This window comes from Dreissena polymorpha, chromosome 7, assembly GCF_020536995.1.
Source record: "Dreissena polymorpha isolate Duluth1 chromosome 7, UMN_Dpol_1.0, whole genome shotgun sequence".
Lineage (NCBI taxonomy): Eukaryota > Metazoa > Mollusca > Bivalvia > Myida > Dreissenidae > Dreissena > Dreissena polymorpha.
This window is the reverse complement of record NC_068361.1, coordinates 71,077,338-71,092,198: the sequence shown is the minus strand read 5'-3', so window position 1 is coordinate 71,092,198 and position 14,861 is coordinate 71,077,338. Positions and strand designations below refer to the sequence as shown.

General features: G+C 34.2%; 2 protein-coding genes across 14 annotated transcripts in view; both read right to left on the bottom strand.

The window, feature by feature from the left end:
- The window catches only part of LOC127837315 (neurogenic locus Notch protein-like), a 516,941-nt gene that overhangs the window by 366,559 nt on the left and 135,521 nt on the right, over positions 1-14,861 (bottom strand). The gene's annotated exons all lie outside the window — the stretch shown is intronic.
- LOC127837312 (neurogenic locus notch homolog protein 1-like) overlaps positions 3,529-14,861 on the bottom strand; it is a 141,340-nt gene continuing 130,007 nt past the window's right edge. For 10 of the 12 annotated variants that reach the window (XM_052364258.1, XM_052364260.1, XM_052364261.1 and 7 more), the window contains 13 exons: positions 13,501-13,648; positions 12,590-12,853; positions 11,759-11,857; positions 11,339-11,434; positions 10,769-10,966; positions 9,626-9,889; positions 9,106-9,204; positions 8,382-8,477; positions 7,394-7,489; positions 6,440-6,535; positions 4,389-4,577; positions 3,893-4,156; positions 3,529-3,710 (listed from right to left, as the gene is read on the bottom strand). In XM_052364258.1, coding sequence (XP_052220218.1) covers positions 3,556-3,710; positions 3,893-4,156; positions 4,389-4,577; positions 6,440-6,535; positions 7,394-7,489; positions 8,382-8,477; positions 9,106-9,204; positions 9,626-9,889; positions 10,769-10,966; positions 11,339-11,434; positions 11,759-11,857; positions 12,590-12,853; positions 13,501-13,648 — 2,064 coding nt within the window. In that variant the 3' untranslated portion in view covers positions 3,529-3,555. The remainder of the gene's footprint in view (positions 3,711-3,892; positions 4,157-4,388; positions 4,578-6,439; positions 6,536-7,393; positions 7,490-8,381; positions 8,478-9,105; positions 9,205-9,625; positions 9,890-10,768; positions 10,967-11,338; positions 11,435-11,758; positions 11,858-12,589; positions 12,854-13,500; positions 13,649-14,861) is intronic. The other 2 variants (XM_052364262.1, XM_052364263.1) reach the window with 2 other exon arrangements.

The window sequence follows — 14,861 nt, the reverse complement described above, 5'->3', positions numbered from 1 at the left end:
GCAGGTGTACTTTTCCCGATCGCAGTGCAAGCAACTGTTTGTCTCTATACTATGTTTAAAATAAGCGATTTATTCTTTGTCTTTACGAATGCCGTTGCTACATGTATGTCAACGTGTAAAAGCCGGATCAGCAAAATTAGCGGGGATTCCGTACATTTTAAATACAAAAAATGGATTGTTTTTCAGATTTTTAGGAAAATGTGGTATGATAAACAGAATAACAGGTTACTGTCCCACCGTTTTGTAATATATCAGGCTCGGCACGAATAAATTATTCTAAGCCTCGCCTGATATATTAAAAAAAGATGGGACAGTAACCTGTTATTCTCTATATATTGACACATTTCAAGAGTCAATAAGCATGATTGTCACCATGAAGTAGCATAAATTACATTCTTGTTATTGAAACTCAACTTTATAATTGTTAATAATAGGAGATATGTATTTACAACACTTTATTTCAACTCAGGGTCGCGAAAATATATGACAATATCGTAATAACACTTTACCTGCACAGTGCTAAATTCTAGTTTCAAACAAGATATGTATTTGTTGAAATAACAACTGTATGTCCCATTTTCTTGGTAAAATTAATCAAGATAAAGGACAGACACTAAGATAGAAATCAAATAAAAAGCAAACAAAAAATTCTATGCTGTAATTTAGCCTTGTTTTAGAAAAAAGGAAACCACATTTTCAAATATTAAAAAATATCCTTAACTTAAAATTGTGAATTGGTATTTTGAATAAAAAAATCACTATATTTCAAACAAAATCATTAAACATTTCAGAAGATTAAAAAATATAAGTGCTAATGCGTGTTTCAATTGATTTGTAATTGTGTCTAACAAGCGTAAAACAGATGCTGTTATGTCGAAGATAATCTTTCACACCATGTCAATCTCTTCTGATAACAAACAATTCCCTATAAGGGCTTGTTAGCATGCCATGTGGTGAACAAATATGCACCAGTAATATACCAAATGAGATTTATCATAAAACAGATTAGCACCATGTACAAATAAGGTGTCATTAATGAAATTCGCCACAATGAAAAATTTGTTGCCACTTTCGAAAATTTGTTGCAATTTGCGACAGTGGGGATCGGCAGCAAAAGCCCTGAGGCTGTCCCCTCGCACACAATTTCGGAAGACTATGTAGCCTTTGGCTTGTTGGGAGAATGGCAGAGTAAGCTGGGAAACATGAGGGAGTTGATTTATAGATTAAATTTATGTATCCCATATTAATATTTCATTATTTTAAGCTCAATAGATCAATCAAAATAAACTGTTTTCCATGTTTTGGTTGGCATATTTTAAATTGAAAAATACTAGGTTTTACAATCAAACTATTTGTATTATAATTGTGGGCCTTGCCTCACGCCGGGTATGCGAATACTTCGTTTACGGATGGCACTTCACTTACAGAGAACAACAAACGCCACGCGCGAGAGGTGAGTTCTTCAGTTTTTTTGTATTTATGTTCTGTTTATTTGGTTTTTAGACACAGAACATTGTTTGGGTGATTAATGGTATAGCACTTCGTATTGCGAAGAAAGAAATTCGCGGAAAAACGGTGAATTATTAAAAAAAACGATAAAATTCCATCGATAATCAGCATGAATTGAATGATCAGTACATATTTAAACAAAATAAACATACTTGGAAATAAATCAAGAACGTGCTTACTATTCGAAATAAAAGATCAATATATCCAGTAATGTTACAACATGTTACATTTTAGTTTACTAATGTATTTGAGAAAATTCAAATGTTTTAAGAGTCGCATGCACATTTTTCATCTGCACTTCGTTTACCGATCATCTAAAAAACAATGGCACTTCGTTTCCGGACATCTAGACACTTTTTTTCAGATATAACACACTCGTTTTTTGTGAATCAAAAATGCAGAATTCGCTGTGGAATACTGTTAAAGTAAGCAGGCAATAAATAAAAATGTATGTACTTAGTACGCAAATAAAAAACGAATAACCGAAGCATGTTCTTATCCCTTTGAAATATGATTATGATTTGGTATAAATGTGAAAGATAAATGTTAAACAAATTGGATATGTCTAATGAGTAAAATCTATATGACCATATATTTTAAATTACGTTCTAAGCGGTTGATCTAAAGCATTTATCTTTATGTCCAAATGAAGGTACTAAGGCTATTTACTTTTATATTAGATAGCATGTCATGAATAATCACTCTGCTTAAACTGCCTCTCAGAGATTAATATCAGCAGCGATGCAGGTTCGAAATTCTATTGGAACTTTTTGGCTCAATGCCAATAAACGAAAATAGCAATAAAAGAACGGGCGGGGTTGATTTAATCACACGATAGTGGTGTAAAAATTATGCATATCCGTCTTTTTTTTAATATAAACACAACACATGCTGCATATGAAGTTCTATCCAATATAGCACCCTAAACTTCGTTTGTGTGGGTATACTAAGTACTGACTCCATAATATGACATTTAAACATTTTATGTACGCATTCCTTTTTTTCCAGAATCAGTTGATTTTACGATTTAATTTTAACCGTGATTCTTAAAACTCAACCAATACAGTGATTTAGGGTCAGGTGAATCGCACTTCGAGCAAACGTTAGCGTTGCGTAAAGGGAAGTGCTCCCTATAAGCAGGGCTCAAAATACAGGGAGTTTTACCATTCTCTTTTTAATTTTGTTGCTACGCATAAGTATCGTCTTGATGATGCGATTCAAATAAGCACAACCGACATAGGATTTTATGAAGAACAAATGTGTATTTGCGTCATAAAGACCCCTTCACTACCTTTATCTAGAGCACTGCTATAAGTAAAATTAAACACGATTGTGTTGATTCGCATTATCCGTACACATTTATTTAATAATAAATATTATCTTATTTGAAAATTGCAATTATAATAAACATAGTATAAATTAATAGTCATGTGATTTTTGAAAAATATATTTTAAAAATGTTTCGTATGAATAGCCATAATATAAATAAATGCATTTGAGGTAGGAGATAAAACTCAGTTATTAGAGTGCCCGCTTTGTTGAAAGTCTCCGTAATCTGAAGTGCCCTTTATCGGTAAACAAAGTGGCTGCAACTTTATGTATGCCACCTATTACAAAATGTACTATCTTTGTTTATATTTCATTGAATGCTATCAAAATTTCAGTATTTGAAGCACAGTGATTACTCTACATGCTGGAATAGCAAAAAATTTCTTGCAATAATTCTAAGTAGTTTTATTTTGTTAAAATGTTTACTGTTCATCCAGTTTATGCTGTTTTCCGATCAAATTTTCTATTTTTTGGGCAAAACTGTTCCATTCTTCCGTGAAATTGTGTATTCCCAATACAAAAGGATACACCATTTATCAACTCGACCATGTGTCTTGTCTTAAAAACTAATCTTTAGGATATAACTTTAAATAAAACAGAGGAACTTACCTCTAGCGCGTGGCGTTTGTTGTTCTCTGTTAGTGAAGTGCCATCCGTAAACGAAGTATTCGCATACCCGGCGTGATTATGTAACATGTTGCGCGTTAAATATGGAACTCATGGTGAATACACATAATCAGGTTCATTATGTTCATACAAATAATAATCATCTTTCACTTCACATCGTCCTCCAGTCGTACCATCCGGACATTCGCACGTGAAATCTTGCTTGCAGTACCCACCATTCTCGCAATAGCCAGCAGGGCACTTCACTGAAAAACGAAGGCATTTCTTTACATCTGCATGTTTTTGTTACACCTTTGTTCGATATCATACTGAAGTTATACACTTGTAGATAATGGTCGTTTATGCAACTTATTGATGTAATGAATTTTCTAAAAATCTAAACCTTACTTACGGAAAACGACATTTATGGTTGAGTTGAATGTATTACCTGGTCGGCACGTTGGAAAGGCACCGTTGTTACCAAGACTCCATCTTTCCGCATCGTTTCGTTGCCTGGCAATCCAGGAGCCTTTGTCACAAAGAAACACACGTTGGTGTGGCTCGTTAAAGTTGGCTCCGTTTGGTTGACAATGGAACATAAGAGACTGTCCGTGTTTGATTTCCGAATGGGTTGAACCAGTAATGGTTCGGCGGTTGGGAAGATCTAATATAGTCATTCCTTGTTCAATTGTGGACGGTAAATGACATGCATCTATAACAAATAATATTATCTACTTTAAAAAAAGGAATTTTATGTTACAGTTATTTCAGTAATGGCGGTATTTAAGCTTACAAGTCAGACACTATTATATTATCAATATAACGCTAAAATCTTTCTTACAACGATATTAATTGAGACAATCGAGCACCATATAGTATTGTTTTTTTTGTGTTGTAAAATTCAATTAATTAAAAATTGCACATGATGTTTTTAAAGTTATTACTTGGTTTGCACGCCACACTGGAACCCAAACAACTGAAGGTACCGGAAGTTGTGGCACACTTGCACGAGTATCTCGAGTACAAACTAGAGTCCATTTCATTGCTGAACACCAGAGTGTGGTTGGTGTCACATTCAACGGACTTCCCACGGTCTGTGATCTTCCCATTTGCGATTGTACAAGAGTCGATCACTGAACATTAAATAATATCGATATCAAAATATATATTAATTGTTGGCTATGTTAGCAAAATGCATCAAATAAAATCCAATACTTTCAAAGCAAATACCACATGTCGGCAAGTTAACGCAGTGGTTGGTATAAGCGCTTTTTACAAATGCAAATGCAAGTGGTATGATTTATAACTTATGTACATGTACTTTACAAATCATAATAAAATAAGTTGGTAGCAATCTCATAGATTATTTAGTAAAAGATTAAAACATTTTTTAAATAAATGCAACCTATGTTTGTTGCACATGCATAACTAGCAGTATTGTCAGTGAGTCTTTTTTATATTTAAGGTATGAAACAACTATGTTATACGGTTTGTAAGAAATGCGTATGCTATGTAAATGTATGATTAAATTATGTGTTGTTATGTTCTTTTATTCCATTTCACAGCTGCAAGGAAAACTGATTATAATATTAAAAGCATTCACAAAATCGCATTAAGAAAGAAAACAAATATCTTTTATTCCGTCCATAAGATAGGCTATGACTGATATGTAAAAAATACATTATCTGATTATAATGGACTTTGTTGAAAATGTATAAGCTGAGACTGCCATTTTCCTTAGTAATCGGCATATTTTGATCACGTGAGTCACAATTATAAATTGAGCAATTCTAGCTTGCTGCGATTACCTTACTTGCAGGTATAATTAACTCTTGCTTGTAGTTACGATGTGTGTTTATTGTCTAACTGGTGATAAATATAGCATCTGGCACAAGTTGTTATATCATACCATATTTTATTAAACAAGTTCAGGAATTTTGTTAGTAAGCGAGCCTTTGGCGAGCTAACTAACGATTTTCCTGGACGAGTGTCAGATCTTTTCTATCACATGCTTTTAAATGAGCAAATTAATTAAATATGTACGCAAACATAATGATAAATCCCGAAAGCTGTTTACATTTTGTGACGTCATTTGACGTTGTGCACAACGTCATTTCAGCAAAATAACAAAATGCGATTGGTCGATCGAACGAAAATACGCCTATGAAAACGCTTAACAAGTATATTACACATGACGTGTAAGATATATAGGATCTGGCACGAGTTGTCATATCATACCATATTTTATTAAACGAGTTCAGGAATTCTGTTGGCAAGCGAGCCTTTGGCAAACAAATTTCCTGGACGAGTTTCATAAAATATGGTATGATATGACAACGAGTGTCAGATCTTTTTTATCACATGCTTTTAAATGATCAAATTAAATATATATTTACGAAAACTTAACGATAACTCCCGAATGTTGTTTACATTTCATGACGTCATTTGACGTTGCAACGTCATTTCAGTACAATAACAAAATGCCATTGGTCAATAAACGAAAACTAAGCCAATGAAAACGCTTAAAAATGTTGTATTACACATGTGTAATAAAAAAATATGTAATGGTTATATTACATGGGAAACAGGGTATGGCATGTGATAAAAATATTCGTAATGGTTATATTACATGGGAAAAGGGGTATGGCATGTGATAAACCACTATTGTGTTTAGTCGAACAGACATCATTTACCGAGATTGTAAGAAGTCATCCAATCGTTATATATCTTATCCCAATACTTAGCTGTAATTTCAGAGTTTAAAGCATTAGTTGTTAACACTGTTACATTTGAATTACTTCATTGGCTAAGCTTCTATTCAATGTGTTAGATGCAAACCGAAGAAGAATCCATCTTACGTACACATAAAATAAAAATTATATGTAGTTCTACTCACAATGTGACTTCGAAACAATATTCGCCATCAACAACAAGTTTAAGGCTTTGCTTAACATGATCGATCTTTGATGTCAGAATTCAACCAATCAATATATACCTTGCTGGCAACGTGTCCCCGCATATCCATATGGGCATTTACACGTGTCTGGTGCAATACAGCTTCCTCCGTGCAAACAACCACCACGACACACCGCTACAATTATGTTCGATTGATCATTGTCGGCTCAGGTATAATATGTACTTAAATGTACCCCGGGTGCTCTTAAGAATATATATATAATATTTACCACATTTGAATAAAAGTTCATTGGCAAAGCTTCTAATTCATGTGTTAACACGCATACCAAAGAAACCCATCTTAGTTACACACACACACGCACGCACGCACGCACGCACGCACGCACGCACGCACGCACGCACGCACGCACGCACGCACGCACGCACGCACGCACGCACGCACGCACGCACACACACACACACACACACACACACACACACACACACACACACACACACATATTTATAACAATAATATAAATAATAAACACAATAATATGCAAATTTACAAATTAAAACCAATACCTTACACTCGTTGTTGATGACTAATATTGTTTCAAAGTATATATATATATATATATATATATATATATATATATATATATATATATATATATATAATACTATATATATATATAGTAACATTGTGAGTTTAACTATATATATATATATATATATATATATAATACTATATATATAGTAACATTGTGAGTTTAACTATATATATATATATATATATATATATATATATATATATATATATATATATATATATATATATATATATATATATATATATATATATATATATATATATATATATATAATACTATAAATATATATAGTTAAACTCACAATGTTACTTTGAAACAATATTAGTCATCAACAACGAGTGTAAGGTATTGGTTTTAATTTGTAAATTTGCATATTATTGTTTTTAGTTAGACAAACATAATCGATCACTGTTGTCAGAATTCGACCAATCAATATATACCTTGCTGGCAACTTGTCCCTTCATATCCATTCGGGCATCGACACGTGTCTGGTGCGATACAGCTTCCTCCATGCAAACAACCGCCTCGACACGACGCTGGAATATGATGAACCCAAGTAAGGCAACACACCAGCGAGTATTTGTTGATACATGTATTAGTGAAAGATCGTATTATCATTTCGTAACTGGTCGTTTAAAGATATTTTTACGAGTGGTGAAGCAAGGAGCGAACATAACTAATTAATATGACAACACAAGAAGAGATGATAATATCTGAAACCAAAATTACAGACTTTCGTTTTATTTCAAGCTGTCGCAAGATTAATAAAGAAAAAGGGACACGTTTTAATAAGCATCATACAGTAAAAATTATTAACAGTAATAGCCTTTTTGAAAATGTAATTCTGCTTTCCTATTATTTGACGGTTGAATTTAACATAAATAATAGTCTTATGAATTTTTATTCTCAAAAACATGGCACCACGCTTAAATGAAATGACTAGGTTATCATTCACCGGTTTTCACCACTCATTCACCGCCTAGCATAAAATAAACTGTTCTATTAACAGTATTGACTTTTCATACAGTGCAAAAACGTTACTGCAGGTTATTACTGTTGTTTGGTACATGCCTAAATACGGAAATGCTTAGTGTTTTGCTGTTCAATATTAAACAACACCTTGCATTTGCATGATTTACAAAACACAATTTAGCTCGAATTGTAATTTATACAATTTCACTGACAATTAAGTACTTTCAGTGACCATAGAACTCTCAGTTATCAACTGTTCAATACAGGCACCCAAATAACGATCCGTTAAGTAAGAAAATATAATAATTATTACTTTATAATAATTATCATACCTTCTAAGTAAATGGATCGAATAACATAGTTATAAGGCGTTTAGGTATATTAAATATTATTCAAACGCACATTAGCACCATTTGGTGTCAGATCTCATCAAATTGAATGAACTGCTTTACAAACCTTGCTGGCAATGGGGCCCCTCATATCCATCTGGGCATGTACACTTGTTCGGCGCGGAGCAGCTTCCCCCATGCAAACAGCCATCGCCGCACAGAGCTACAAAATGTTGCATTTAAGAGAGTTGTTTACAGATGCGGTGCATTTTTAAAAGTGTGTAAGTATATGCCTAAAACTACTAGATTTTAACAACGGAACTATATTATAATGGTATATTGAAATAAATATAATTTAATATATTATAATTTATAATTTAAACTAGCGTCATTTGGAATTAAAAGGATGTCATGTATGCTATGACCATCCTGTCTGATTTGTTACAGTCATTTTATTTTTAAATAAGTGTCGTAACTCAATTTTACGGAAGCAACAGAATCAGCATTACTAATTTAGCCGTTTCGATTCTTTAACGAGTTATATTTTAAAAATTGTAAATGATGATAATCCATAAACGAAGCTGTAAGTAAGTATGATTCTAAGTGATATATTATATTTCGCTCCCTTATTTAAATCGTCTTATATTTCTGAATACGTGCTTCAACGTTTGAAAATCGTCAAATCTGTGAAAATGACCCTGTAAATATAACTTGTATGTTACTTTTACAACGATATGGAAAATTATTATTATTTCTATTTATAATGTTGGTACAAGAAAAGCCGACATGAGGGCCAACATATGCAAAGCATTTATTTTTTTCGTTGGCATTGGCATGCGTGCTTATTTTACCCTGTTCACAATGTTGACCGGTTGTGTGTTGTGGGCATTGGCACTGGAAATCTCTAATGCAGTGACCGCCAAACATGCAGTAATTTCCGGGGCATATGACTGCAAGGAAAAACGTTACATATCACGAAGTTTTTGTGTGATTTGCACAGTAATTACGTATTTATAAACTGCACGTTCATAGGTTAAATCATGAAAGTATAACCATTGCATTTCTGAAGCCAATACGAGATAGATAGGGTTGAATACTAGTTTGTGTCGCTTTGACATAAAATGTTGTTAAACGGATGAGTTACATTTTCTAAAGTATAACATGATTGTAGCATTAACTAACTTCAAAGTCATATGCACTGTTTAAACCTTACAGAAATACATTATTTACAACGAATAAAATTAATAAACACAAAATATTTGGGTTAAAGGCATCACGAGCTGCATATATTGTTACACGCTAATGTACACTGCGAGAGACAAATCTACATGGAAAAAAATCAGCGCAGAGTTTCCTTGAAACTTTTCATACCTGGTCGACATGCAGGGAAGGTCCCGTTATTTTCGAAACTCCATGATTCTTCACCGGACTTTTGTTTTCCAACCCAGAAGCCTTTGTCACAGGCAAACATTCGCTGACGTGGCTCGTAGTATACGTCATTAGATGGTTCACAGTTGAAATTTAACACATCTCCGCTCGGAATTTCATAACGGTTTGCCCAAGAGATGTATTGACGTGACGTGTAGTCATATAAAGTGAACCCTTGTTGTAAGTATGAAGGTATTGGGCATCCATCTAAGTAATAAACGACATTTTTTACGCTATATGTAGGTGTGAGGACATGTGTTTGTTTCTAATTAACAAACGGCATGCACGTGCCTGTAACGGTCTTTTATGCCAGTAAGTAACAAATGTCGAAAGCTGAATGACCCGGTATGTCACTTAAATTATACGAGAATAAGGTCCGACCTTTTTCAAGAGTTATGGAAATAAGCATACGAAGAAAATTGTCTCCCCCAACACACACATCCACACCTATCGACCATGTTGAAAAGAATGTTTAGTAGAGAACAACCCAATTAGCATGTCTCTATAATAATTTGAAATGTTTAAGCTATTCGTATAGCTCAGACATATGTGTAAGTGATGATTTGGTTCCATCTCATACTAAGCCCGTAGTTTCCGCAAACGTTACTGGTAGTAAGTAAGGTTGTGGAAATATTTAATTTATTCACTTGCCCACGGGTAAGTTAATTGCACACTTTTGATTATTTAAATATTCCATGTATACACAGGTATGTCCGTCATATTGTGAAATTTACCAGAACAATTAATTAATCCTCGTTATGACTATGTTATGTACAGTTGTGAATATGTTCACAGATATCTCTGCCTGCTATTATCAGGGGAGATGTCTTTCCAATGCGAAGTATACGAACGCTGTGTTAGTAGAGCATAAACCAATACCACATACACACACATATGCGAACACATCGAATCAGGTATACACTAGATTTACTGTAAAACCTTGGGTCGATACCATACAGGTATTTTTAATGAATAATGAATTGTGCATACCTATTATTTTAAGTGATTTAGCTTCATTGTGACGAAATCCCTAGCGAAGAAACTATCCATACAGACAAACAACACACTATTACTGTGAATGCATACTTGGTTTGCACGCCACATTGGAACCCAAACAACTGAAGGTACCGGACGTTTTGTCACACGTGCACGAGTATCTCATGTACAAACTGGCGTCCATTCCACTGATGAACACTAGACTGTAGTTGCTGTCACATTCAACGGACCTCCCGCGGTCTGTTATCTTCCCATTAGCTATTGAAGTGCATTGTTTCGTGGCTGTCGCTGTATTAAACGAAACGAGTTTTAATAATATTTCATATGGTATGTATTGCTTCACGTGTTTATAAGATACGTAGTGGGAAAGAGGTATCAAGAGGTCATATAGAGGTATAAACCCTAGCTAAGCTTTTGAAAAAAAACAGCAACAACGTATTTGTTCGTTTTATATAAGCCAATTAACAACAATCTCATGCGTACTATTCAGTAATAATTACGTATTGGATTATATGTAACGCTCTCTACGTCACATATCAAGTGGTAATTTTCGGTCATACACATTTAAGGTCATTAGTATTTGTATTCTAGTACGGTTTGATGACTTTTTTGTAATTGACAATAAATACACGATATTTGTTAGGTAGAGACAATCCATACCTTGTTCGCAGTTTCGTCCTTGAAATCCATCAGAACATTGGCATGTATTAGGTGCCACACAGAGGCCACCGTTCTCACATTTTTGCAGGCACATTGCTGAAAAAAGCAAAATTATTATTGCATTATTATTGCATTCATTTTCTGTGTTATTACTCGTAATTTTATCTTTAAACAGAGAGACAATACATATTTCGATTAGCCCATCATCTAGCATGGTGAATGCATTTAAATGTATTTATAACTAAAAACAAAACGAATTATTGAAATAATATATATAGTAGTATTAAACATAGTTTCGTATTGATCACAACTATCTTCTTTTAAAATTAAAGTTGTTTATACTTATCTGTACCTATAAAACACGTATTTGAGTGATCTGAACAATTTAACTTAAGATTTAAGTGCCAGAACGAGACGTACGTTTCTCGCAATTTCTTCCAACAGTTTGTGCTGGGCATTCGCATTCAAAATCCCGGTTACAGTGTCCACCAAATTTGCAATGACCGCTTGGGCAATTAACTGAAACAGAACAATTGTATATGCATAACAAACAAATAGTTATAGGCTATTGCCCGTTTTGTTTGGTGTGCCATTTCCCCATATTGACACACCTTCGGAAGTATTGGACGCAGGGCTATATTACGTATATTTCCTGCAACTAAAAAGTGTAAGCATTGTGAAGGCTATACGCAACAGTAAACCTGTTGTATTGCCGGTAATGCACAAATCAGGGCGTAGAACATGTTATCTTTTTAATATTTTGCAACGTGTCCTTAACCACTATATTTGAATGAAAAAATTATCTTAGCAGAGAAATGTAATTTTTAGATTTATACATCTTCATTCACTCAGTGACGTATGTAAAGATCTCGATTATTAGGTGCATTGATAAGAAGCATAAACATATATTACACAACGGAATATAAAATGCCAAGGAATGTGTCTTCCACATTTGTAAGCATCTTGTATTGATATTTAACCTAATCTCGTCTTTTGGAGCAACCTCGTCGCATCAGTTACTTCCAAATCAAAGTAAATTTCCATGTTTACTCACCGGAAAGGAGACAACTCTTCGTAGGCGATTGCATCGGAAGAAGTCATAAAAGGAATGGATCCTACATTCTTACACCTGCGAGATGGACACCATATTGATCTCATCACTAGGTATTCCTTCATAACTAGAATTGAAGGGTTTATGTATGCAACACTGTTTATTATATAGATATATATATAATATCGAGAGACTTGTACCTTGACGACATATGGGGAAGGACCCGTTGTTTTCAAAGCTCCATGGCTCATCAGTTGGCCTTTGTTGAACGACCCAGGAGCCGTGGTCACAGGCGAACAATCGCCGGTGAGGTTCATAGACGGTATCTCCGAATGATTCACAATTGAAAACAAGACTGTCATTTTGCCTTATGTAAAGTGAGCTCCCAGACACGTACTTTCTTTGCGAGGAAATGTCGTAAACAGAAAGTTGGGGATGAAACACCGACGGCACTTGACATCCATCTAAATTTAAAGAACAGTTCAATTTATATAGATCGTGTACTCTGTGGTATTTTCTGTTGTATTTTCACCATTTTCAATATGTTTCGGAAACATACGCAATATAATAACAGTGTTGTGTTGCCAATCACGGCAAAATGGTAAACTTCATGTGATATTTAGTAGTTTTGCATATCCCCTGTCTTAAAAATCAAGACAAAAAATCGTCTGGTGAGTAATGACATGATATATGTTGATTAAATAAACGTGTGTATGCTCGACAGGCCTTTTTTATCCAATAAATTTAAACATAAAAATCATCTCCAGTCTGACGCTTATATATTTTCCATTAACTAGACTTGATGTCATCGCATAAGCGGTCACGTTAAGATGACCTTTCAACAACCAATCAAAACGCCGCCTTAAACAAGATGTGCTCAACAGTTTGTGTTCATTTGGTGAGGATAAAACCTAAACGCCGTTACATAATTAGATATTCTATTTAATACCTAAACGGATGCCCGCGATGTTTTTAGGATAAATCAACTGCACGTTGCCTCTTAAAAAATCTATATCGTCTGATCCTAAAAAGGGCAGCTGATTAAGCGAAGGTAAAGAGTTAATTGTTATGAGATTGATCTCATTATATACGAACAAAGTCATGCAATTACCTGTACCACACTTCAGATTGTGGTCTGCGAACACTCCATCAACGCATTGAATGACGTCATCTTGTCCATCTACCTCAGCCAATATATCGCCATTAACTGCGTTCCCTCTGCTCTGACAAACCACACGGATCCTTGTACCACTGGGTACCTACACGTACACAAAGTATTATGACTATGCAAACAATTAGAAATATAAAGCACCACCTTCCCGACAAATATATTTCATACTTATGTTTTAAACCATTATAATTATGGTAAAATATGATTTCCCAAATAATAGTCCAGATTACACAAACTGTTATTTATTTTAGCACGGTACAAAACAAAATTTCATATAAACAAACATTAATAACAACCCTAGATTATTTTGCATTTCCGATAGGCGGAGCTAACGTATTCCAAGCTCGCGTTACATCAAATGGTGGATTCGTCCCCATCTCATACTTTATTTAACCCTTTGCATGCTGGGACATTTGTCGTCTGCTAAAATGTCGTCTGCCGAATTTCTAAAATTAGCATTTTCTTCGATTTTTTTCAAAGAATACTATCAGAATAGCAAACAGTTTGGATCCTGATGAGACGCCACGTTCTGTGGCGTCTCATCTGGATCCAAACTGTTTGCAAAGGCCTTTAAAATTCAGCTCCAGCGCTTTAAGGGTTAATGAATGTCACGCACCGAAATAATATGTAAACAAATGCAGTGTGTCAGACCTGATTAATGTACATGCAAACTATACCAAACATCACAAAATAAATTCAAAATATAAACGCACAGTAGAAAACACAAGGTGTGTTGTGATTCAATACAAAGTATACATTTTGCATGATTGTACTCACTATTGTTGTTACTAGTGAATTTATAAAAGCATACACTGTTCACTCTAAACACTTTAGTTGTCGTCAAAGTTGATTTTGTTTTTGCTTACGACGAATATATTTACAGTACATCTTAATATTGATTTACTTTTTTTCCGATGTTAGAGACTGTACACGTACAATAAGAAATGAGGGTACACTTATCCATGGAACAGTCGGAGCTAACGATTATGGACGAAGCTTCGTATGACATATTACTTTGTATTGAAAAGACACCTGATGACAACAAATAAGCTGAAAACCGTGTTAGAAAAGAAATAATTGCGGTCGGAAGTTTAAATGTCTGGATTATTCGACACCATACTATGATCTACTCGTAGTATTTCTAAAATAGTGACTGTATCAGTGAGTACGATTAGCGACGTTTCCATTGTTTCAAATAATTGTACGTTTATCGCCTTATTTTTGTTCTTTTTCCGGTGTATAGATCATAAAATTTAAACATATGCATCGGCTTCATGGTGCTAGTACTCAATTTTACATAC